At 40.7% G+C, this 25,886-nt stretch overlaps 1 protein-coding gene across 1 annotated transcript; it reads right to left on the bottom strand.

Annotated features, from left to right (window-relative positions):
* Nucleotides 1-585: 585 nt before the first annotated feature.
* Nucleotides 586-4,886, bottom strand: CUNH13orf42 (chromosome unknown C13orf42 homolog). Its single transcript, XM_054271853.1, has 3 exons — nucleotides 4,473-4,886; nucleotides 1,638-1,785; nucleotides 586-818 (listed from the first exon to the last, which is right to left on the bottom strand). Exons 1-3 carry the CDS (start codon nucleotides 4,884-4,886, stop codon nucleotides 586-588), a joined length of 795 nt encoding a protein of 264 aa, XP_054127828.1.
* Nucleotides 4,887-25,886: the final 21,000 nt, after the last annotated feature.

Genomic DNA, 25,886 nt, shown 5'->3' with positions numbered 1-25,886 from the left:
TCACTTCAGCTCTTTTCTGCTCGTGCTGCAGACTGAGTGTATCTTGGTGCTGCTGTATACTCTCAGAACATAAGAGTCAACAATGGCACATACAAATTTTCACAAGCAACAGAAGGAGAAAAGTCTGCTTCACTGCTCTGACATTGGAAACACCTCTGCAAAAACTCCAAAATATTTGCTGAATTCCTTGAAATGCTTTGCAGTACTGGAGTCAGAAGAAAAATTACTGCACCAGGCAATCTCTGAATCATTTCTTTCTTTACCAGCACTAGAAAAAAAGGCTTGTCAAGCTGGAGTTCCCCCCCACCAAGCAGAATGACAAAGCAGTATTGTTAGGCACAGAAAATTTGATGAGTTAAACCCTCATATGAGTCCAACATTGGAATAGCCATGGCTTAAAATATGTCCTCTGTGAAGAACTTTCAGTGACTGCAAGGTCATTTCTGGAGTGTAAGTGATGGATCAGTGGTAAAAAAAAAAAAAAAAAAAAAAAAAAAAAAAAAAAAAAAAAATTAGGTCTTACATGCCCTATTTCATATATTTTGTCTTCAAGTGAAAAGGGAATAAAAAGGGAACATTCTTCTTTCAACATTCTTTCTTGCGTGTTTTAGGTTTAAATTTTAAAGTGCTGTATGCCCCTTCCACAGCTTTGGGCAGGTACATGGGATGCCTTTCCAGCCTCTTCCTAGAGCCAGTGGTTCTCCTCTGACTGTTTCTTTGGGATTGCTTAGCTGCTTGGGCAGTGTCTTGTGAGTATCTCCGGGGAGCACGAAGGATCCAGTTTGAATGCAAACTGTGTTCACTTGTACTGGTAGCAACTGGAAGACAGAAGACAATCTGGGATTAACAGCTTGTCAGTGACATTTTTATCTGCACAGTGAGGGAACACAGCAAGGGTGGTTGCTGGGTCCTTCCTGGAGGCAAGATCAGGAGACAAACCTGGTTTCACTGCAGGATATCACTCGGGATGGGATTCATTTTATCTAGAATTCCAACACCTGCAGCATAAATATGTATGTGAGAGCTAGTCCCTTCAAATATACTCTTTGAGCACTGCTAAAACGACCTGTTTCAGTTATTCACCTCAGCCTGAAGCCAAGGTGAGAAATATCTATTTCCCTCTGCTGATTATACAGGATGACCTTAAATTGGCACATCTTCATTTCTTTGGGCAATCTCATTTTTTTCTGATGGAAACCTCCAGTTATTTAGCCTAATCATCAAATGACTTCTTTTTTGATAGTTGTAAAGGAGTCACCCAGTCATTTCTCAAAAAAAAAAAAGTGAAGAAAAAAATACATTTGTACTTTCTATAATTCTCCATAGACAGCTTGAGATACAAATCCAAGGGTGGAGTTCAGCCCTGAGCAGAAGACAAGCACTATTCCAACCCTGCACGTGCTACATTTGCCGTGTAATGACTGCACATAAAATAGTTGCACCCATTCAACAGGGAACAAGCGACATATTACTGTAATTTCACATATTGCATATAATGGCCCTAGATTTGGGAAGGAAAACTAGAGGACAACTGATTAATTAAATAAATTCATTAAACAAATGTGATGTCACAATGCCTTTCCTCCCTCTACCCTCTGCACCCCAAACCCATTATATTTGGCTGGTTTATACTGCACCATCAAAATCAACATCCACATTTGGCAGATCCACATCAGGAACTCTCCGCCATCTCTCTGAGTCCAGGTCTGCAATCACTGAGTCGAAGAAGGCTATTGCTTCTCTTACATCTGAACTGGACTGTGGACCTTTTCTTTCCATGGATGCCTGTTGATCAGACAAAGGAGGAAATAGTTAGCCAAGGGTTGGGCACAATGATTTCTGAATGAGCATACTCCAAATGAAAGATGTGTTTGATGCCACACTTCAGGCTGTCAGAAAATAAACACAGGTCCAAACTACTCCACAGTGTAGAAATCAAGGAAAGCAGGGCAGCAGATATCTAACCAATATGCATCCTGTTGCATGTTCAACAACAAGTACCTTCCACTTGGGCACTACTGGCCAGGTGTTTTGAAATCCTTCAGAATCCATGTACCAGGCCATTTAATTGGGTGGCTAAGTGACAGCTGGGCTTTATGACCAAATTTATTCTGCCTAGCACTAGGTTCCTAAGGAGACACACATTAGAAATGTAGTCATGCAGGGCTCCTTCTGTAATTAATGCTGGGCTCCAGTAGCTTCAGAAGATGAGTCAGGCCTTAAGTAGGCTGAACCCTCCTCTGCAGGCAGCTCTTTGTCTCAGCTGAAAAGGGATTGAGGGGTAACTTTGTTACTAATATAAGCATCTTATTAAAATGCCTAGGTTGGGTGAAATTAATCTAGATCTAAATTGCTGAAGTCTTTTTGAAATTAAAAAGGATGGTGCGCACTAAATTATGAGTCATTCAACACTGTGATAATTCCCACAGGAAAGGCACACAGTTTAAAATTAGGAGACTGTCTTGATGAAAAAGGAAATGCCTATCTATAAATGCTGAAGCAGTCATAAAACCTGGGTTAGGGATTCTGAAGGTACAAATGGGATGAATAATTCCTGTCAGGCTCTACCTAATGGAGGGACATATATTTTCCTTACTGGTCCAAGTCAGGTATAATGTCAGGCTGCAATTCCAGCTCAGAAAATTGCTACCCTGGGTTTCAATGAGAGAAAAGGATGCGTGCCATGTCACACCTCTGAAGGACCAGCCTGTTCCCTGTGCTGTGGAGGCAGAGAGATGAACTAGCTGATTCCCCTCCTGACATTATGGGTTGATTGACATCCTGAGAAGTGTTAAAAGATAGCTGCTACCACACATCTACTGGAAATAGTGACTGCTATTATGACTAAGCCCTTATTGGTTAAAAGGCATTTTAAAGACAAGCCAATGTGCTCCCCACATCTGACCCACCTCTCTTCTTTTCTTCCACTAAACACAAGTGGCACATTTTGAATCCATAGTGAGATCCCAGGACCCAGGGATCTTTGGATCAAAACTCCCATGGGCACAGGTTTGTCTAGACAAATTACCTTCCTATAAATCATGCAGCAGGTTAGAGAAAGAAGTGAATTCCCACTGATAAGTAATTTAATAAGAGCAGGTAGCCTGGGACAAAACGATTCAAGCCTGGTGATAACACAAACTTTGAAATCTGTGGGCATAAAATGTGTAGTTAGGAAGAATAGTCTGAATTGTGTAAAAAGCTTCTTTACCTCTCCCTAATTTTTACAAAGCCAGAGGTGTGCAGCTGTGACTCTGCCATTTGTGTTGACAAGAATACTCTGCTGGTGTTCCTGTCTGTTTCCAAGGGGATGGGTGATGGAGTGAGCATGCCAGTCACTACCAGGACTGTTCATTCACAGGGCCAAAGTCAGATGGCAGCATTCTTAGCCTCAGACTGTGGGAGATCCAATTGTTTGCCAAAAAGCAAGTTATGCTTTGGTGCTTTTCTTAAGCAGTATTTTCCGCAGCACATCTCAGAAGTTCACAAACCATTCTGACACTCTGCTGTGACAGAACATCTAAATATGGCAGCAACATTATGTAACATCAACCTGGGCTAATCAGTAATTTCAGCCCTACATCCCTTCTTCCCACCGTCCCCATTATTATCCAGCTTAAAGACTCACAGGATAACCTGTGAGTCTCCTGTTGAAGTCTTGTTTGCAGTCATGTTACCTAAACAGATCAATCCACTTGCTGCAGTCCTTTGTTTTGTCCTCACTGAATCAAGTCCAGAGTCAAGGTAACCACTGAACTGTCCAGTGACATGGTAACCTATAAAGCTTTTATCTCTAGGATACATGAAAATAATCTGCACCAAAGATGATATTCCATTTTTATTTTTGTATTTTCATTACAGTAAAGGGTTAAGGATTTCACTGTCTAGAAATGACCCACCAACTTATTAATGAACAGAGAAAGGAAACCTTAAGAATTCCTTATGCCCCACATCCTACCAGTAGAGGTTGCACTGATGCTAAATGTAGCACTGACAAACTAACTGACCGCTCAGAAAAAAAAAATCCTCTTTGTTTCAGTGAATTTATAATTATTTTGTGTAAGTAATTTTGTCAATAATAAGACTGCCAGAAAATCCAGAGATTACTGCATTTGTCAGTCAAGCTGGCCTTCACTAATCATAGTGAAGGACTTCGATGTACTTAAGCAGGATGTCAGAGCTTGCTCTTTCATTTCCAACATTTTCCATACTCTTACAACTTTTTCCTACTTTTTCTCTCCCAACATTTCCCCCCTCAAGAGACATATACATTTCTTTCCATGACCAGTTATTCATTCCTAATTTTACACTGCTTATAAAGAATCTCAACGTATTTAGCAACACTTAAATTGATGCAAAAGAAAAATGACAACTGACTGAAAGCAGTAAAGCAGAAAATCAATACAGGTGACATAGCTTTGATGATTTTGTTGCTTAAGACTAAGCACATGGCAAAAGTTCTTTGAAATTACCTTAGAAGGCTCTTTGGAAGGAAGTGGAAGAAATGACTTTTTTCCAGTTTTGGATGATCTTGTGGATGCTGGAGAATCTGGAGCCATATGCATGGATTTCAAGTTATTGATGTTTTCAAGATATTTTTTCCTCAAGGCTAGCAGATCCTGCAGGTACTTCAAGCAGTCCTGAGTCTTAGAGTACATCCAGTCTCTGTCTTCCTCTTTTGACTGAAAGCAAGAGTCGATGCTGGTTGTACTTCTGCACTTTTTTAGCGGTTCACTAACTTTTTCCTGCTCACCTCCAAGGACATACATGGAAGTGCTGCGGATCAGTCTCACTGCAGAGCCAGCTCCATCACAGTAAGGAATGTCATCTGTCACGTTTCTTCGCTGGGAGTTGGGGTGAAATATAGAATGGATCTTTTTGAACATAATGTGTCACTTCCTCCCCTTTATACTTTTTCAGCTCCTTAATTTCACACAGGATCTGGCCACCAGCAGCAGTTACCTTTGCCCTCAGCAGACAAGAAAATTGCCACTTACTGCTATGAGGAGGGAAAAAAATCCCTATGGCTGCACCAATTGTTTTCAGTCTAACATTTTGAGAAGCATGATGGTAACACAGAAATGTCTTTTTTATTCCATTTGTTTCTGTGAAAGATCTTTATCCTTTCCTCGGTTTAAAATATGGCTGAGGAGGTCAAACAGCATGCTTTGACCTTTCGCTTGGTGTCTGGTCCCCATAAAAAGCATCAGCGCTGAGGCAGGACTTCCCTCTCCCGCGATTCCTGCGCTCCTGTGGGTTCCCTGGCCGCGGCTGCGGGCGGCGGGGGCGCTGGCCGTGGTGCTGATCCGCTCCCGGCCGCCGCGGGGGATGCTCGGCAAGAGCCGGCTGGAATCGGCCTCCACAGGGCCAAAGTCCTGACGGAGAGGAGTAGTTTCTGTCGAGTGGAGTCCAGCTGATGAAAGAAGTGGCTCTGGGCTTCACCCGGCAGTAACCAGGAGATGGCTTCAGATACCTGATAGCTCGGCGCTGCCAGGAGCCCAGCGGATTCAGATGTCAGGCTCTGTTACACTCAATACAAAGATGTCCTGTGTAAGGGATGCTGTAAAATAAAACAATCTTCCAAAGTACTCTTCTGGCAAAATGTTTCAGACAGAAACACAAGAATTTGTATCTTTCCACATTAGTTGTCCTCCTAGATTTGTGCAAGAACATTTAATACAGAGAGTTTCATGGTTGATTTTTGGCTGAAGGTACTGAGAAACTTTGACTTTTATTGGCATACTGGAGGCATGGCTAGTATTTGTGACTGTGTGTCCACGTGATGTAGGCTTTGGAGATAAGCAGATAGTGAACTGAGGCAATCAACAACAATTTAAAAGCAAGCAGACATGCCCCAAAGGGTTTTCAAAAGAGTTTGTTCAAAAGAGTTTTCATAGCTGATCCCACCCAAGCATTGACTGCTTGAGAAAAATTAATTATTTGCAAACCAAATAGATATCACCCTGCAAACACCATTGAGCAAATTTCTTCTAATGCCTCTGGAAGTGCGAATTGGAGGCTGAGGCATCCCAAGATGTGTAGGATCTCAACAGGAAAGATAGCTTGGCACATAAATTTGTGCCTATTGCTTTGGGAACTCCGAAAACTGGACACTAAACGTCAACCACAACCATCTCAAAATGTTCCTTTTATTTATAGCTTAAGTTAGTATGTACTTATAACAACTAAGAATTGAGGCAAACCAGTTTTGCCACTTTTTCTGCCTTCTAATAGTAGCAATTCCCATTGCAGCTGAAAGCAGCCTAGAGATTGTTCTGAAATACAGTCAGCTGTTTGGTATGTAGTACTTGTACAGAAATATTCCATTATTGATTCTCCCTAAAGGTCTACTCAATCCTCCAGCTAGATAACAGATTAAGCTGACTTTATGCTAGCATAGATCATTAGAACAGTGAAAAAATATGAGCTTTCTCACCAGATTTACCTGTCTGAGATAAAGTTTCGGGTCATCAATACTAACACATAATAGTAGTAATAATAATAATAATAATAATAATAATAATAATAATAATAATAATAATTCCATCTACATATTGATTTCCTTTTCAGAGCAAAAGGCTGTAAGGGGGTTTTAATACTCTGTCCTGAGTGAGGGGCATAAATATCTGTCACAGCCATTTCAGGGAACTTGTTTACCAAGTTAAGAAACTGAGATTTTTTCCAGAATAACCCTGATAAAAATGTACATAGATTTGCTACATGGGATAATGGTCTTTGTTTATAGACATGACACCATAGCAGTGAGCCTCAGAGCACTCTAAGGCCTCTTAGTTCTCTTAGTCAGAAAACCCATAAATCAAGAAAATCAGTGGGAAATCAAGAAAATATTGATAAAGGCTTGGATCAATAAGGTCATTGGGAACTCCACTGAGAAACTGCTTATAGTATCAGAGATTATCTTTCAATTGCAGATTGATTTATAAACTCACCTGGGTTTATAAATAGCAACAGGGCAAAGAAAAAACCAGAACCAACCAATGAACCAGAAAACTCCCCAAGGTTCTGTTGATGAAACTACAGGAAAAGGTACACCTGTGAAGAATAAATCTGATTATATGCACTGCATTTGAAAAACATTTCATATGGGCCATAGTTTTTCCTACCCTGCTTCAACTGAATACTAAAAACATATGCTGACATCTCACTAATTTAAAAAAAAAAAAAAGAAAAAGCTTTCAGGCTCTAAAGAGAGTTCTCAATTTCAAACCTGCTCATTCCCAATTTTTTTAAAAGCTTGCTGGGTCACATTCATTCTGTGCCAACACATGTGTCATTCCCATTGTTCATGGTGTTGTTAAAATAAGGAAGTATTAATAAATGCATGAAGCAATACAATAACTGCATTATATAATAGAATTTCATTTGCAGTCATAAAAGGTCATTTACAATTATTTCAGACATGAATGTTTTATTCTATGCTTTGGTAATGGGCAGTGAGACAATCTTTCTCTCCTATTGTATATTAATTTGTTTTCTTCAGAGAATCTACTGTAATTTAAATAGCTCCATGGATTTAAAAATTTAAAGGATAACATAAAGGATATACTCTACTTTGTTTTCTAAGAAGAGAAATGTCATTAGAAATGTTTGTTGAGTTATTTTCCTTTAAGGCATTTGCTTTTAAATGTTTCCAGAGTAGTGTTTCATTTATTTATACTCAAACTGTTTCCCATGCACCTGCAAGTGTCCCTTTTTAGGTAAATAACAGGGCAATTATAATTCAGCCACAACCACAGATCACAGGTCCCTTCCCCACAGTTACTGCTGTGGACTGAATATGCTACTGTTATCTAAGACAACTGGTAACTAAAAGTGAGGGTCTTATTCAAGAATTATTTCCTTCTGCACAGACACTCATCAAATGCCACATACAGCTGAAGAAGAAAATTTAATTCTCTTAATTCAAAGTTCCAAATTCATGGACGGCTATTAAATCATAAATAAAGACCTCTCAAAGAAAGAGCTTGTGAGAAGCAGATCAAATAGACCAGACTCATCAAATAGACCACACTAAATATTTAATGGCATCTAAGATTACTGGCTTTGACAAGGCAATGCTCACACCCTGCTTGTTCATTTGGCTGCTTGAATCTGACTTCATTTACTCAATGTTTTTTGTTTCAAGTCACTTTTTTTCCTATTACTGCTTTCAACAAGTCTGTATTCTTTGCAGATACCAGCGATCTAAATTCCATTTAGCAACACCCAATCACTTCCAAAACTGGTTTTTGTTGGTTTTTTTTTCTAGCCCTGGCAGAAAAAAAAATCTGCTCCTGATCTGCTATGACTGGATAGGAAAGTCAAGTTAGAAAATCCAATATATGTGCTTTGTTTATCTAAATTAACTACACAGTTGGAAAAAAAACATAAAATCAAATGTACAGATAAATACACTTAAGCATTTTTATCAATAAGTTATTTGTCAAAATGCGGTTTTTTTCTCTTGAATAACTTGCCAAAATGCATAAAATCTCTTTACTTGATGGTTAAATTTCATCATGAATGATACAAAGGAATGTCAAATCATCCTTGAAACAAAGTTCTGATTTCAAACAAGAAAATCTTTGATAAACTGTAGATGTCAACGTATTCTTTTTCTATCACAAAGTTTTATCAATCTATTGTATCATATCAGCTAGGATAACACATTTTATTATATTTTAAAATTTAAATGAGAACACCTTCTTTGGTTTTAAAGAAAAAAAGTTCCACACATAAAATATGTGAGTGGATAGCAAAGTTACTGAGGCTTGTGCTATTTTAGCTAGTTCAGAAATTAGAGCACACTTGTCAGCCTCTGGTGAACTCTTCCATGTCTACGTAGCTGCATAAAAAGTAGATTCTTTGGACAGAGCTAATTGAGAGTCCAAAACAGAGGACAACAAAGTAAGTAATTCACAACAGCAAGAATCAACACTTTGCTGCCTAGTCCCTGACTATTTCATGTATTTCATTGAAGTTCTGCAAAGACACACACACACACACACACACACAACACCTGTTAAATATTTAAGAGAAAGACAACAAACGCAGAGCATGCTGAGACCACAGCTCAGTTCTAAAAGAAAATTAGCATCCCTGGCTGCATATGGTAGTAGTTACGACACTTAGTGGTTCAAAGATCACACATACTTTAAAATATGAGCTGGTGGTGCATTTACAAATCGTAAATCAGGTGCTGATCATCAGTGCTTTTGGAGGTTGGCAGGAAACATCCATTATTAGTGCAATACCACTGTTCCCACCTTTCACTGGCTAAAAGTGAAGATGGAAGAAGAACTGACCTTGTTACAAAGCAAAGAAGAATCCTCAAGAATGGTTATATCTGCTCTTTCAGCCCACAGAGGTAACAGTCCATTCTGCCTTCCTAAAACTGCAGTCAGGAACTGCTTGATATTGCTCCTCTTTTGGGAAGTTCACAAAGTGTGGGAAAGGAGATAAATTCTGATACCATGCATTTCAAATATCTATGGCTGCTTATTTGAGGCATTGCAGTGGAGAAATCAGTTTCTCAAGATTGAAGATAAAGATTTTCATTTGAGTTGATTCAGAGGAAAATGCAGTGAAATCTTTTTGTTGCCCACCTGTCAATCTTGATTTTTAATGGTACATGCTTGAGCCGTGTCAGACAACACTAACCTGTCAAAACAGCTGAGTCACAACATTGACTCTCCTAACAGAAGACAAATAGATTTTTTTTGTAAATCTGGAACATCAACTTCCCATCTAACCTAAATTTTAATCAAAGTATTGTCATTTGACTTAGAAAGCATATGCCTTCCTTAAATTTTTGCCACATGAAAAATTTCATTCATTGATCAGGTTTTGTTGCAGCATAAAGCACAGCCTGGGACCAACAAAAGCAGTGACTGCATTCCTACCAGGCATGAGAAAATAAAGAAATGCTGATTCATGTGCAGTAACATGTATGGAAAATGATTACACAAATGAGATATCAATCCTTTAAAAAAAAAAAAGATTATTATGATGATAATAATAATGTTGTTGTTGTTGGGGAAATTTTTGCATATATTCTGTAACAAAGCAATAAGATGAATGCTAGTGAAACACAACCTACTTTAGACCTATGTCTACAGCTGTTGTTTGGCAGCCTTTCAGAGGGTGAGAGGTTACCACACTTATCCCCTGCTCCTCCTTCCTTTTGTTTCCTCAAACAACCATGCTATCATTAAAAACTCCATCTCTTTGACAAGCTTGACAAGGGAACTTTGTCTTGTCTTCTGTCACACGGGGTCAAGGGAACAACCAGTTGGCCTTGCTTGTTTTGTTGGAGGAATTCGGGTCCTTTTAGCGGAAACTCTGTTAGGACCTTTCAGAGCTTTGTTAGTCTTTGTTGAAATAGATATTGTCTCGCCTCTTGAGTCCTTTGTTCCCAAGATGGCTGAAGAATTATTGTGATGTCCAGCTTGTTGCCTGTCACATCCATCACCCATTGATGAAGTCTTTGGCAGGTGAATGTGATGAATAGCCAAAATTCCTTCATGATAGCTCAATGAGGAATGGAGGTTGTAAGCAGCAATTCTTCAAATTGGTTTATAAAACACAAACATTTAAATGACCTGTCTGTCTTGATCTCTAACTGGATCATCTGTTACTCATTCCAGTTAAATTCTAATACACAATTATCCTTCCCACAAAGGATGTTCATGGGAGGAATAATGAAAAGGGACAGCATGTCTTTGGAAGTCACAGGGCTGCCAGTCTCTGTCAGTCATTCCCAGGCAAGGCCTTCTCACAATACTTCCAGAATTTTTCATAGGCATTCTTGGATCTTATAATTGTCTCCTTCCTGCTCTGCTAACCCAGTGAAAAAGGATAAAGCTAATTTAAGTGGAGAAGCAAAAAAGGAGCAGTTTGGCTGGGATATCTGAAAAAGAGGGGCTCAGTGCAAGTGAGGTATCATTGGCACTCTAGGGAAGATGCAAATGCAGAAGAAATTACCAATTCTTCTTCAACACTTACCAATAGTGGGGGTTTGCATCTTAACTTCTTTTCTGTTCACATCACAATGTACCTGGAAAAAAATAAACCTGTATATAGCCTAAAACACAGCCTGCCCTGTCCCTGTCCCCACTGCTACAACATAATTAATCAAAGGGGACTATTATCTTTGCTATAAGCTTCTTGAACACATCTCCTAGTACATCTCCTTCAGCACCTGCAAAGGCACTTCCAAAGTGAAGCAACTTTGGTTGTGCTAAGGAATACAAGGAGCCAGCCAGAGCCCTTCCAGCAGGGAGCAGCTACACCTGCAGTGACACCCTACAAGAACCAAATCCTGCAACACCATCACTACCACAAGTGTGCCTCACCAGCCACCTGCTCCAGCGACTGCTGGCATCACTCCATGCACCGTGAGAATGGAAATGTTTTACTGATAATAGGCAGCATCCTGAAGAGAAGCAACCCAAAATAGGCAGGACAATTATCAAGCAGGTTAGTAGGAGCAGTTTTTGTTATCTCTCTCTGAGTGGTCAGTAAAGAAGCAGGAGAAGTCAGATTCCATGTTTTTCTTTCACATTTGCCAGTTTTAACATAAAATGTGGTAGCTGGTAAACATGAATTCTTTCTCCTTGGATAATTTGATCTTTTGCCTCTACTCACTTCCCACCTACCCAACCTTCCACTGTTCTTGTAACACAGCCAGTCTGTATTAAGACACATTTAAAGGACTGGGGAAAGAGAAGAAGAGGTGGCCCCACAGCCTTGCCTACCACTTCCAAGCTAAACTTCAAAGACCATTTCCCCTATACTCCCTCAGAATAGTCAAATAATATACACAGGTGTGGCTATTTGCAGGGGTAAAGGGAGTTCATTTGGATCCTCTGAGAAACTTTAAATCAGTCAATCAATCAATCAATCAATCCCTTCTTCCAGAGTAGCTGATCTATGATGTGGGATCTAAATACGAGAGGAAAAATATCATACTGAAGCAGGGGCTGCACAGAAGTTGCAAAGAGGCCCACTGCCAGCCTGTTGGGCACAGGGCGGCTGCTTTTGGGTATCTAGATTCAAAAAGCCTGCATGAAGCCCTTCAGCAACTTGCAGACACTTGATGCGTCCCTGGTGTAGGTATTGCTTGCAGTGGGTCCACCTTTGAGATGGCTCATCAATAATACTGAAGAAAGTAAGACAAAAATATTTAAACTGTTGTCTACTCATGTTCTTCAAAACAACCTGGAAAATCTTCACAAAGGTGAGATTTCAGCCAGGTCAGAAAATCACTGAGACGTAGGGACAGGTGGTCACGGATGGTGAAATGAATTTGCAGCTTGGCAAAGTGTTTGCAGTAATCTGCGAAGCCAAATGACACTTTCCAGGCTAAGATACCTGTTAAATTCAGAAAGCTTGCAAGTCAGATTAGTCTGTGCTCAGATGAACATGGAAATTTTTTATTCCTGTGCCCTGAATGTGTGCCTTTGGCCCAAGGTGGGCAAAACACAGAGATGCTAGCTGTGTCTTTCTCTGTGACCTCCAGGTCAGGCAGGAGGGAGTGAAACTAGGTTAACTGAAACAGAAGGAAATATTCATGTGAACCCTGGTGAACTGGAACAGCTGAGTCGTACAGGTCTGTAATCTGAGCATCAGCACAAAATGAAAGGGACAGCCAGAGTGGCAAGGACTGAGGCAGCCAGCATTCCTCTTGTGATTTTTTTTCTAAAACCATTATTCAGAAAAAGCATCTCAAGGAAACTGTGATAGTTACAGAAACACACAGGCCAAAGTTACAGATCAAATAGCTGCCAGAGCTGGCAGCAAGCATAGGTCACTGCACTTGTGAGTCAAAACACACTCAGCAAGGACTTCATGGAGGATCTTTGACACATCCACTGGGGCTAAGCAGATACAACAGGAACATCCAGAAAAAAAATGCTGCAGTGGAAATGAGCTGCAATCTATCATCTATAATTCTCCCTGCATAAAAAGAAATCCAATTGTCTGAAAACATGAGGCAGCAGAAACTGAGTTGATATTTCAATTTAATTCACTTCAGTTCACCTTATTGACTTCAACAGTATGCAGAACACTATCTTTTATCACTCAAGTGTCACTGTTCTTCATTTTTTGCATAGTCAATATGGTTATGGTTATTGATGTGCTTATGAAATATGCACTTAGATTTCTTCACAGTTTGCCTGGATGTGTGCCTGTGGATATCAAAAATTGTTCTGCGGTGTCTGAGTGCAGTTTTGGGGGAAAATTGAGGTGGTTTCAAGGGGAAATAGGTAGGCCACCCTCACAAAACCAACCTTCACAAGGTCACAGACCTCTTTGCAAAGTTCACTGCTGTTGTGGAGCTTATAATGTCATATTTTCCAAGAAGTGCTCTATTTATTCCATTTCATTGGCGCATCCTGCCAGAAGTGATTATGTTTTCTCCTCGCTCTACATGACAGACAATCCTTTTTTCTTTTTTTTTCTGAAAAAGGTTACTGTGCAGAGACCAGGCTTTGCTTTCTGCCTTTCCTGAGCCTGTGGGTCAGCTCACAGCACCTTAGCTACTGCCAGAACATCTGCAGAATGTCCATCAGTCAGAGACGACACCCACCCTAGAGCGCTGCGTTCCCTTCTTGCCAGAATTGAGCTGCTTCTCCCAAACTATAGAGATGATGGGGATTGCCTGGCTTTTCCCACTGTTTTTCTCTTCTCCTGAGTCAGTCTCCTGATGGTTTGGAACACGAGGGAGGAAGCTCACAAGGCCTCAGCAGTGCTCGCCCCCGAGATCGGCTCCTTTGCCGATCAGTTTCACCGCTAGATGGGAGCCTCGCCCTCCGCAGTCTCCGCGCCTGACTCCCGGCTGCACCACTGCACACACGAGCTTCCCAGCGACGCGGATCTTTACCTGCACTAATAACAATATTCTCCGGGCTAAGACATTTCTTCAGCTCGTACACGGAAGGTATAAAGCTGTACAAACCTCCCAGGTGCAGTGGTATTCTTAGACAAAACTGTAGAGAGTACTACAGCTGTATCTGTACAGGTGATATGAAGATAGAGAGGATTGGCCATGGATAAAAGAAGGGAAGAGAATGAAATGAAGATAGGATTGGCCATGGATAAAAAAAGGGAAGAGAACAAAATGACTGCTTCCCTCCAGTCTCAGCACAGAAGGTAATCCCTGGTGGTTCCCAGCTGGGCTTGCACTGAGGTCCCCAGGGCAGCCCTGAGTTCCCAGGGCATTACATAAACAGGAGCTATACACTCCAATTTCCTCACAACGTTTCTGTCTGCAAGCACCACAAAAACGAAGAGTGAGTTTTCACTGGTTGCTGTAAGAAATTGCTCGCAAAATGTTTCTCATGAATGAATATTTTTTTATGTCTTATTTCCGAGAAGCGAAATGTGAATTTTTATGTTACGGATTCAAGGTGCTTAGGATGCATGGCTCTCATGGGAATATTCTCTAACTGAGGAAGTAGCTCTCAGTAATGGGATGTGAACTGCTGAATACTCACAATTATGAACTCAGGATTTGCTTCTGCAGAAAACTCATGCTGGCTCTTTGCCAATATCAATGAGATCAATGGCAGATATTCCTGCTCTCTAATGCCAAGCCAGATGCTGAGAACTCCACTGCTTTAGAAGGCAGCGAATTCATTTCAATACTTGGACAGAGCAAACAGAAAACCCAGTTTATAGAAATTTGCTTAGAGAATCAGAGGACCATTTGTGAGAAGAATTTCTGATGCTCATGAGTCATTAGTCCTTACTTTCATAACCCCACAGAAAGCTCCTTCTTTCTTGCTCTTCATTATTTTTTTAATAAAAGTGCAGGTATCTGACATAATCTTGCTGTATGTCAACTGTTTCCACACATAGTGCCACAGCTGTAATTTCTGTAGTGGTGCTGAATTCAGCATTAGGTGCTGAACTCAGAATTAGAATTAGCATTCAGTTTACATTAGATGTTATGTATCTACATCTGTGCAGGAACATCAGATAGTGAAAGGTCTCACCCCCATATCTGAGGGCAGCATGGATTACATCTACCTAAATAAGTTCTCTTTTTCCCCCCAGAATATCTGAGTTTACCTTTTAAGCCAGCTGGAAAGACTGTGCTCTTGCCCTGATTGTGATATGCACTGTTTAGTGGGGCTCCAGAGGGTACAAGCCAAAATTGCCAAAAAGCACATAGCCAGTGTGGGCTATCACAAGTTGGTCATGATTTCACAGGGACATGGTCCTGTTCCATCCAACAGTCCAGGCACATCTCTTAAAGGCTGGACTCTGAGCTGGTATAGACAAGATAATTCAAGGGATTTACTCACATTCACTGAAGTCAAGGATTTGGTACACGCTAGCACATACTGGTACAGGTTAGGAAAAAAAAAAACACCATGGATTTGTTTTTGTTCTAAAATAGCTGGAAATTTCATATTGCCATTTGTAAATGGATTGTGTGTAACACAGAGAGCAGAATCAATACTCTTATAGGCTTCACAAGCAGCTCTTTTCTCTTGGGTGGCAGTTCTTCCCTCTAGAGCTCTGCCTGGGATAAGAATTGTGCTGTCATTGCTCTAAGTGTCATTAATCCCTTCTGTTCATTTAAGTCAATATTTTTTATAGTGGTGCTTGGTTTTATTGGTTGTCTTTTTTGGGTATTTGGGCAGAAGGGGGAAGAAATACCATCTCTGTGAAGCAATTGCATTTTGATAGGCAATACTGTTGCTCATTGCAGGAAGAAGGATGCCTTATGTTTATGAGCTAGACCACCCCATATAGCAGTTCTCCCTGTGGGATAAACTATTTAAAGTTTACAGGTAGTGTATCTAACACTCCAAAAACTTTACTTTCCCTGGAAAATTGTTTGGTTTATGTAACAAGAGATTACACTGGAGATAACTGTAACTGAAATGAATGAAAAATCTTGGACTTGGTCATGGTTTCTTTGCCTACACATTCCCATTCATTCCCTGGGTTACAACATGGTCCCACACCAGCTGGAGCTTATGGCTAAGCTTGACAGAACTTGAGCACTACAGGACAATAGTCTGAAATTATAATATCCAGCTATCCAGCTTATATATATCACAGTTTATATGGTAACAAGGAAAGGAAGAAGCTATAGCTGAATGGAAGAAAAGAAAGAAAACACAAAACCTCAACTGATAGGAATCATGAGTAGGTGCACTACCTGACAACACTCTGAATTAATATCTGAAATGAAACACACATCAGATTGCCAGTGTCTCTATAAGAAGTGCCAATTACTCTGAAAGCCATTTGGGGGAAAAAGCAAAAGGCTCATTCTCAGCAGTATCAGTATTGATTGATGGATGATGTCACTATTGCATCACTGCCTATTGTGGCAGGAATTGTGTTCATCGAGTGGAAAACTGTAAATAATAAATATATACTGAGCTTCTATATACAACACCTTTTTGTCATACAAATCATTTTCAGTTTTCTGTGATTTGCAGATGGCTGAGATTTTGCAAGTGGAAAATCCACACAGACAGAGTCAAAGCTGCTATATGTGAAGAGATGAGAATGCCAGTCTGATAACTATAACTTTAATCCAGAATTGATTTCAGTTTTATTTTAATCTAGAGTTATAAGACAGTCATGTGAACATTCATTTAATGGGCCAAATTGCTGATTTTTTTTCCTCTTTTTATAAGACAACTGCTGCCTAGACATGCACCAGATTCAGTAGATTCACAATCTGTTCCTTAATCTAATTACTAATAAAGGTGTCTGCAGAAAACTTTTTTGGATTGCTGAGTTTTACAAAGTTTAATGTTGCTTTACCAGCCAGAGATATAAGTTAAAGGCTTCACTGGTTCCAATGTCTGATACAATTAGGTTAATGGCATGAAGCCACTGGAGTGTGGGGATGCAGGCAGACTGCTCTGTGCCCAGGAGTCAGAGCCATGGTCATATTTGCCCTTGCTGTCAAAGAAAAGAGAATAGCAATGACAGGAGTAGCTAGAAGGATCTTTCTAGAAATAAAAACTGGCAGGCTCTCCTTGTACTCTCATGCCCGTAGGCAGCTGTCCTACAAAGTGCTCACACTTCCTAGAAATTTCAGCAGGCTTTTCTGGGCATGGGCAGAGAACTTTTCAGAAAACAAAATGAAATAAAACCCCCAAAAAACAACAACAAAAACTACCAAAAAATAAAACATAAACAAAAAGAAACCAACTCCCCCCACCACCAAAAAAAAAAAACCACACCCACACTAAAAAAATCCAACCCCATAGAAACAATCTAAGGAAAGATGTGTAATGCTGTGCTCACCATGTCTGAGTCTTTCCTTATGTAGGCAATAGCATGAGAACATTAGAAGAGATCACAATGAGGCCTCTCTCACTGAGAACTCATCTCAAATGATTTTCACACCCCTGGAAAAGTCCCTAACTTGTTAAACTTCTTGCAGCAGCTTCCTAAGTATGGGGTTTTCTCCCCCATTTTTTTTCCCAGCTCATCTCCTCCATTTTAATGAAGTTTTTTCCTTAGTTTCCATCCACCTGCTTCCAAGCTGTGTTCTAATTCAGCTGTAACCACCTCAGTATTGGAATGACTGGCTAATTGTCATCCCTGACCACTGTTCTGGCTATATAACGGCTTATCTCACTAACCATGCACATTTGGGACTAAGATCAAAGACACCAAGTTCAATGTCACAGATATCTGTGACATATCTGTGCACTCCTACCATAAAGGTTTCTCTTTGACAGAGGTGTAAGGGAGCTTCTGCCTTGAACTACACCCTCTGTCCTGTGGTTCTGCCTGTATATTAAATAGGAATTATTACAAAGTGTTACTGAGAAAGAGCCTGAGGTGTATATGTACATACATATATATATGTAGGTATATATACATACATATATACACATACATATATACATATGTATGTATGTATATGTACCCATGAAGCTCATTATCCTAAGTGCAGTCAGATTTCACCTACTTATAGACTGCTTCTAAATTTTTCTCTTTTCCACAAGTTAAAAAGAAATTACTCTCAGCAATAATCCTGCTCTTGTGCAATGCAGAAAAGGAGGTGACCATGAGGGAATGGAAAACAGACAGCAGATTAGGGGGAATGTTCTCCTTCTCATTAGAGAGATGAATGGTCACTATGTGACAACTCATGCAACTCTGCTTTTTCACTGGCACTGAAAGCCAGATTATCCAGGATGTTAGGGATGTTCCCAGCTGCATAAGCATGAAAAAATTTCAAACAGAGCCTTAAAGGAGCAAGAAACAACTAGAGAGAACCCCTTAATATAAACCAGCCCTGGTTTCAGCTTGAAAATAATTAATTGTGTTCACAGAAATGCTATGAAGATGAAGGAAGGTAAATGGATATTATATGGCTCAGGTCTCACAGCAGTCTGTGTTCACAAGGCACTCCACTCAGTTTCACAAATCTTGTTCCAAATGTCAGGATTTGGGACCTGAGCTGCTAAGTCCACATGGCCTGGGAGTGTCTCCACCAGCTCTGGAATCTCAGAACTGTGCTCCATTCCTTCATACAGGCATACCTTCCAACATCTTCCTTCCACAGACATGGATGAAAAGGTGTTAGACAACACCTTGTGGTTCTGTCAGCACCACAGGATTGAAAGTCACATAAAGGACACTTAATTGTGGAGTGGGAAAGGAAGCACTTGATAGCTTTTTAGCAGACAGGCTTTGAATCCCACTGAAAAACCTAGAATGGATTTCTAATTCTCTCAAAGTAGCCCCTTTCTTCTCATGCCCAAGTGTAACTTCAAAGCACCACTTATAGAGCTATATTCTTACAAAACATCACTTGAGCTGCTGGAACTCAAATACCTCCAGAAGATGTGAGGCATGTGACTTCTACAAATCTTGGTGTAAAACCAAATTCAGATAAACACCAGTAGCACCTCATCACACAACATCTGCCTTCTTTGTCCCAAAACTGCTTTCCATGTCCCCAGCCACCCTACTGGAACTGGCCAGCTGACCCTTGAATATCAATAAAAGTTTATGTAATCCCATGACATATATATATACATACAAGGCAGCATTCCAACAAACTGCTTGTTTGGTCATAGTCATCTAGAATTACATTAATTTTCTGGTTCAGGGCACAAAATCCACCTTGCAGGTACATACATAGGGTATTGGCTTCACTAAGTGGCGACATCAGTTGTTTAAGATGCCACCTACTCCCCAAAAGCGTGCTGCCTATTACTTGGAAAAGAAAAAATTCCTCTGCAGATGACTCAGAAAAACTCTTCATTTTCCCTGGCTTTGAAGGAAGTCCACAGGGATCTATGTCACATCCTGGGTGTCTGAACTTCATCAGATGGACTGCTTGCCCACGAATCTTCAGTTCAGGGCATCAGGCAGGCAGCCCACAGCCAAGGGTCCAGCTGCAGCAGCCACAGCAATACCCCATTCCCTGTTCCCTGGGCAGGGCACTCAGAATCAGGGGAGCTCCTTTCTGTGCAGGGGATTTTTGCCAAGCTGCGGTGCAGAAGAGTGAGGGCTGGACTTCAGACAGTTCTTAATTGAATGGAAAAGAAAAGAAAGCCAAGTTGTAACTGAGGAGCAGTTGTAAAATTAGTTCAAATAACAGTACGATGCATGTCATGGAAAGGTTTCCTCTTATAACCACATCTGTACAAATAGTGAGAAAAGCAAACAGCAATATCTCGTGCTATAGACTAAGTAAATAGTCTGCTAATGTAGATGCTGAGGTGGAAAGCTGAGGTGTTTTGTTCAAATAAAGGTATCAGATTAGCAGCAGGATTCATAGTCTTTTAGATTTCAGGAACATATGCACAACAACAAAGACAACATTCTTACAACTCTTCCTGTCTTCTTAGTACTGTGTAAATTTTACCTACCTGTCGTTGCAAGGCATCCCTGATCTGGTAATAATTAGCGTTTATACCATGATTTATAGAAGGTTGATTAATTTTTTTATTATATTATAGCATTATTAAGAAACTCATTGTTTTTTAGACAGTTACCATGTACTTGGACTTAATTGGTCTACTAATTTAAATACTATCACCGTTGGCTAATTAAGAAACTACTCTTTGGTAAACAAATTTCTGTAACATATTTCACATGTTCATAACAACAGGTGTAGCAAGTTAAGATAAGAATTGTTTCTCATTCTGTTCTCTGATCTTCTCACAGACTTTTCCCCAGGACAATGCCTGGGAAAGTTGTTTCTCTCTGTGGCCAGAGAGCTGCTGCCACACCTACCCCTCCAACAAAGCCACTAACCCTTTCAACACCCTGGCAAGATCAAACTTTACCCAGGCACCTGCTCTGTGGGAAGGCTGGCTTCCCTATGTCCAGCCTTTTGCCTCCCCTGCAAGGTGGATAGATATGCCTGTGCTCTTTTGTCACTCACAATAGAAGAGAAGCTAAGGAGATAAACTGCTATGTAGATACTGGATAGTAAACCACTGCTATTTTTTATTGGCTGCTTACATATTCCAGAGCCCACACTTGGTTCCCTGAGCCACCTACGACACTTTCCACAACCACTGCAAAATTAGTCACAAGCTACACTATGAGCTCCCACCATTATCAGCCATTAAAATTCTTCCTTACTTACAGAATGTTTAAACACATGTTATTATATCATGGCTGATATAATCAAGGGTGACAATGTGGGTGGGGAGGTGAATAAGACTTTTTTGGTCCATTTACTTCTTCCACTGCCCAAAAACTTTGCCAAAAACACAGGAAAGGAAGCAATCACTCAAACAATCCAATAAACATTTTCTTCATGTGGGTGATCTCATGATACTGCAACCACAGTAACTATAGTAGTTACTAAATGAAACTTTTCTTCCTCAGATAAATGATCTTATCCCACAAGAAATGTTTATCTAGCAGAAGTAGGCAGTAGTTACATTCACTGCAGTTTATAGGAAATATTATAAGGGTCCTTCAAGAGTAAGGAATTTTTAAGTATCTGTAGAGAGTACTATCATAAGCCTGGACAGTTTCCCTATCACCCATGTGTAGGCTTCTTTTTAAATTATTACGAGAGACACCATGCAGTGTGAATCACCCTGAAGGTGCCTGTCTTTCTCCATTAACTAAGGCAGGAAAATGTCCAGGTCTGCTTAGTTCCTTCACTTAAGAGTGCTCAGAAGATGTCTATTATTAAGCAAAATTCTTTCTGTCCAATACCTCTTCAGCAAGGTCAGTGTTTACCCTGAATACAAAATAGAGCTGCACACACTTCTTCGTGCAGAGAATGGCTCCCTGCTTTCACAGACAGAAAACTTCTTCTCTTTCACATCTTCTTTCAGACAAGTAATTTCCTTTAAATATTCTCCAAATGTAGACTACTCTTCTATCTTGTGCTTCTCCTCTGGGCTGGTGATTCGTGCCTCTCTCATTTTTACCTAGAAGTTGACACTATTTGGTTGTTTGCACCAAACCCACCTGTCTCTCTCGTGTGTCCAGCACAGACTTGTGTAGAGGGACAATGGAAGAAGAAGGTGGCATAACCTTTGCTGATGGAAGTACAGATTGTCCTCTGCTCCAGCTCTGCCTTATACTAAATATTCTCCAAACTTCAGCCAGCTTTATGAGGACAACATGCAGATTGTGGAGCTCATAGTAAGAAGTATTTCTGCTGTGCCTTCCTGAGAGCACCAAGAGAAGCAGTGGAGTTTTGAGGAAGATGAACAAACAGGGTGGAAACACTGAAGATGAGATAAAGGAGGTCAAGGTGTGTCAGTTTAAAAAAAATATACTTGTTAAAAAAGTAATCTCCTTAGGGCCACAACTCAAAATAAATGACAGAAGATGGCAATGTATATTTAAATTGGAGAAGATAGAGGAATGGTGTAACCTTGGATGGTATAAGAGCATTCTCTGCTTTTCAATCAGCCACTCCGTCCCTTTCTCACATGCTCAAGAGCTTCCTTACCCTCTGCAGCCAACATTTGAACTAATGGCTCATATAGAGAGCAATAAAAGTGTTTCAGATTTCGAAGACTACTGAGCATCTGCATTGTCTGTGGACAGTAATCACTGAACATCCAATCAGTTTTATGTGGGAACATAAGCACAGATGTACACACCTAACTTTTAATAGACGAGACTGAAAGTGATTGTCTAAATGTAGGATGAGATTTTATTTGATAAATCCCAGATGAGTAAACTTGGCATCTGTATCATCACTCCATGAACAGAATTGCTGAAGAGTATTTATGGGAGAAACTTCTGGAAAAGCTGAAACAACTTGTAAAACTTATTTTCACATCCTTTAAGCAAAGACAAGTGCTTAAAATTATCTATTTGAATTTTTCCTTTGGCAGACTTGGAATAAAATATTTATAAGTTATTAGACATTTTTAGTCTTAAGAAAAACTTAAGACTTTTTGTAGTCTTCATATCTATAGCATTATCATGGAAAATAGATGGGAAAAGAACTGTTTATTTTCTGGACGGATAAAACTAATGGATAGTGTTGCCTTAGAGTTAAGATCAATGCTGCATTTTCAGACAATGAACATAACTCTTCCACTGGTTTCATGAAACTCTGTTTTGTCCAGAATCCATATCTAAACCATTTAATGTAAGTCACACCCCATTTCTTTGAGTATAAACAACATTCCTCAGACAGGGACATGCTGATCAGCTTCCTTGAATATCAAGTTAAAGAGAGATTATGAATTTATTCCCTATTCTCCATGGAGTGGCATTTTTTTCCATGCTGACATGCTGTGATGAGCACTTTGTGATGGATAGCAGACTGGCTCTAATACCACTTGATCCTTCATAAATTAAGAGGCAAGAGGCAAGAGGCAGCAGCCTATCGTATAACTCCATTACTGGGATTTGGATTAGGAGTGTCTTGCACGTGTTATTGTCCTTCTTTTAGCTGCCCTATGCTAGGTGCCTTGAAATAGCTTTTGGAAACCTTTTCCCAAGCCGTCCTTTTACTGCCCATCTGGCTCTCTGAAAGGATCTATTTGCCACTGAGCTTCATGGGCCCAAGTCTGGGTAAAATCCAGCAACTGGCAGTGAAAAGGAGTAATTTTAGAAAGAAACTTTTCAATTTCATGTCCATCTGCATTGCAGGATCTGATCCTGACTAATAAAGTAAATGCTTTTATTTGCATCATTATTTCTAAGTTCACCTGTGCAGACTTTACCTGTTATACTCTGGCAGTGTCTGTTCTCACAGGAGATCTGTTGCAGTGGGTATAGCAGCGGGCACAATTACAGTCAGACCTTCCCCTTTCAGCTTTGAGAGCTGCTGTGTTTGAAAAGCTTGAATGCAGTTTGCATTCTCCTGGCCCATGCAGGCTTCCTAGGGGTTCTGGAGGCTTCCTATGGGTTATGGGGTTTTTGTGTCAGCACACCCCTCCCAGCCTGGGTCACACAGCCCCTGCACACCCAGCAGACCAGCCATGTGAAACTTTATAGGAACCAGTAAAATAACTGGTGAGCAGGGAAATGAGAGTTTAGCCCTCCTCCTCCCCTCCCCACAACAGAGGAGCCAGACTGGCACTGTTGTTGCAGCTGTGGCCCAAGGGAAACCAGGCAGAGGGCCAGGGGGACTAGCAGGGCTGTGCAGAGCCAATCCTGTAGCAGGAGGGAGAGAGGACACATTTCAATCTCACTGTCATGAACAGGGCCTTCTCCTTCCTGACAGACAGAACATTTAAATACGGATGGGCTTCCTTCCACTCTGATTTGTGCACCAAACAGCTTGGAGCTGAGAGGTGCAACCAGCAGCTTTGATAGCTGGATGTTGCCTCTGATGTTTTTCCTATGGTGATCTGTGTAGGCGATGATACCTATAAAACACTGGATACCTATAAAACACAGTTCCTGGCAGCAGCACTAGTGTGGAGGTTTTGGCAGATTCACCAAGAGGTTTTGCTATGTCAAAACCCCTGACTGAGGCACATCAGGGCTGAGGACAGCAGCAGACATTAGATTCTCCATCACCTACTCAGCGCAGAATTCCAAGGGGAGTGAAATCACAGAGTAACTGCTACCAAGGCAGCTTTCTTGTTTCACTAAGATTTCTTTTTCCCTCACTACTAGCTATGTGATGCCCCTAGAATGCTGCTAGAATGAGTAGTAATCATAAAATCATTTTCTCTTAGCCAAACAACTGGACAATAAAAAATGGGATAAGTTCTGATCCACTTTGTACACTCTTTTGTTCCCTGCCCTTGTAACATATCAAAGTTGCATCTGGAGATAAATCACAGAAACATCATTAGAAGTTTGTCCTGTCCTTATGCTTTTCTTAAATATCTGCTTCTGCCTACTGGATGAGATAGATGCTGGGCTAGATGGATCTGGGATATGACCTGGTAAAACTATTCCAATAGTCTAATGAAAGAAGATTGCAGGGCAACTAGGGAATCCAGGAGGCACTGCAGTTTGAAGGAAAGGCACTCATGTGTTTCAGTGATGGGCAGCCATCCAAAGCACTAAGGTAGATGGAAGGCAATAAACTCTGGAGATAAGCAGATGGCTCTCAGGCTACAGAATGAGTTTACAACCAATATTAATGGTCTTGGGCTTTTTATGAACTTCTTGCAAAATGCCAGAGCCAGCTATTACATGTCTGAGCTTCTTAAACATCAAAGATACTTTTTAAAGTTGATTTACACAAGCCAAAAAAACTTATGTAATTTTCAGTTAAAATTTGCAGACCACAGAAATAGCATCCAAATTTCTTTCCTAATAATCCTTTCTGCCTAATGGATTTTCGGGCCAAGTTTCTGCCCTTTATACTTTTATTTGGCCCAGTTACAATTCTGCAAATCTTTCAGTGCAGTTTGAGAACAGCAGCTGAAGTAAAATTGAATCTGGGTTTCTGGGATCCTGTCCTCTGCCTTGGAGGAGCCATCCACTGACAACCATGCTGTTCTGTCCCTCTCTTTTGTCTTGCTGCTGGACTTGGTGCAAGGAGAGGTTGAGTCTGTCCAGGAAAGTAATGTTTCTGAGGATTTCTTTCTTTTGCTAGGCTGGTTTTCAGTCAGATCAGCTCCTTCAAATTCTCCAGGTGGTGTGGAGATGAGGGGGTGCCCATGCCCAGCCAGGGACAGGACAGAAAGGCAGATGTGCCTCCTGCCTTCAGCTGTGTTAGCTGCTGAGTGGCTCTGCTGCACAAGAATGAGGGCTCCTGGCTCTGTGGGTCACTGGATGATGCAGCTTGCAGGTTTAGTTGAGACGTTTAACATGATCCATAAACTCTCAGAAAAGACCAACCTGGTACAAATGGATGAACCAGAAAATTGGGTATTTTTCCATTCTTTCGGTGATTTACCAGCTCTGATAAGACATTTAAAAACTGCCTGGCCAGTATTTTGGGGCAGAGTGTTTCTATTTAAGTCCCAATGATTTTCTTCCTGTCATTCCTGTACAAGACTCTGCTTTCATTCCTTGCCAGGTTTTGGTAGAATCGTTGAATGCTTTGGGTTGGAAAGGAACTTAAAGATCATTTAGTTCCAACTTCTCTGCCATGGACAGGGACAACTTCCACTGCACCAGGTTGCTCAAACCCCATCCAACCCAGCCCTGAACATTTCATCATTGCCTCCTAATGTTCTCAGCACAGGCAGAGACTTCACATATTCAAGGCTGCTCTCGACATGAGAGAAGGGATAGAGCAGACACAGCCTCAGTCTAACAAGGAAGGGGAAGGGAAGGCTGCACAAAGCCACTGGACACAGGAGCTCCTACACCAGCCAGTGGGACTTTAACATCTCCCTGCACAGCAGTAAACCTACTCCTGCTTACAGATGTCAGAAGTGGAAATGGAATCAAATATCTTCTCACAAAAAATTGCTTGCATTTTATTTCAGTGATCTACTTCACTGTATTTACCATTGTTTATATCATCCATGAAACAGGCA

Source organism: Melozone crissalis, unplaced genomic scaffold (genome assembly GCF_028551555.1).
Source record: "Melozone crissalis strain CALT ecotype California unplaced genomic scaffold, PUWL_Pcris_2 ptg000013l_1, whole genome shotgun sequence".
NCBI classification, from domain to species: domain Eukaryota; kingdom Metazoa; phylum Chordata; class Aves; order Passeriformes; family Passerellidae; genus Melozone; species Melozone crissalis.
Note: the sequence above shows the minus strand (reverse complement) of the source record. Positions and strands in the feature narration are given on the sequence as shown.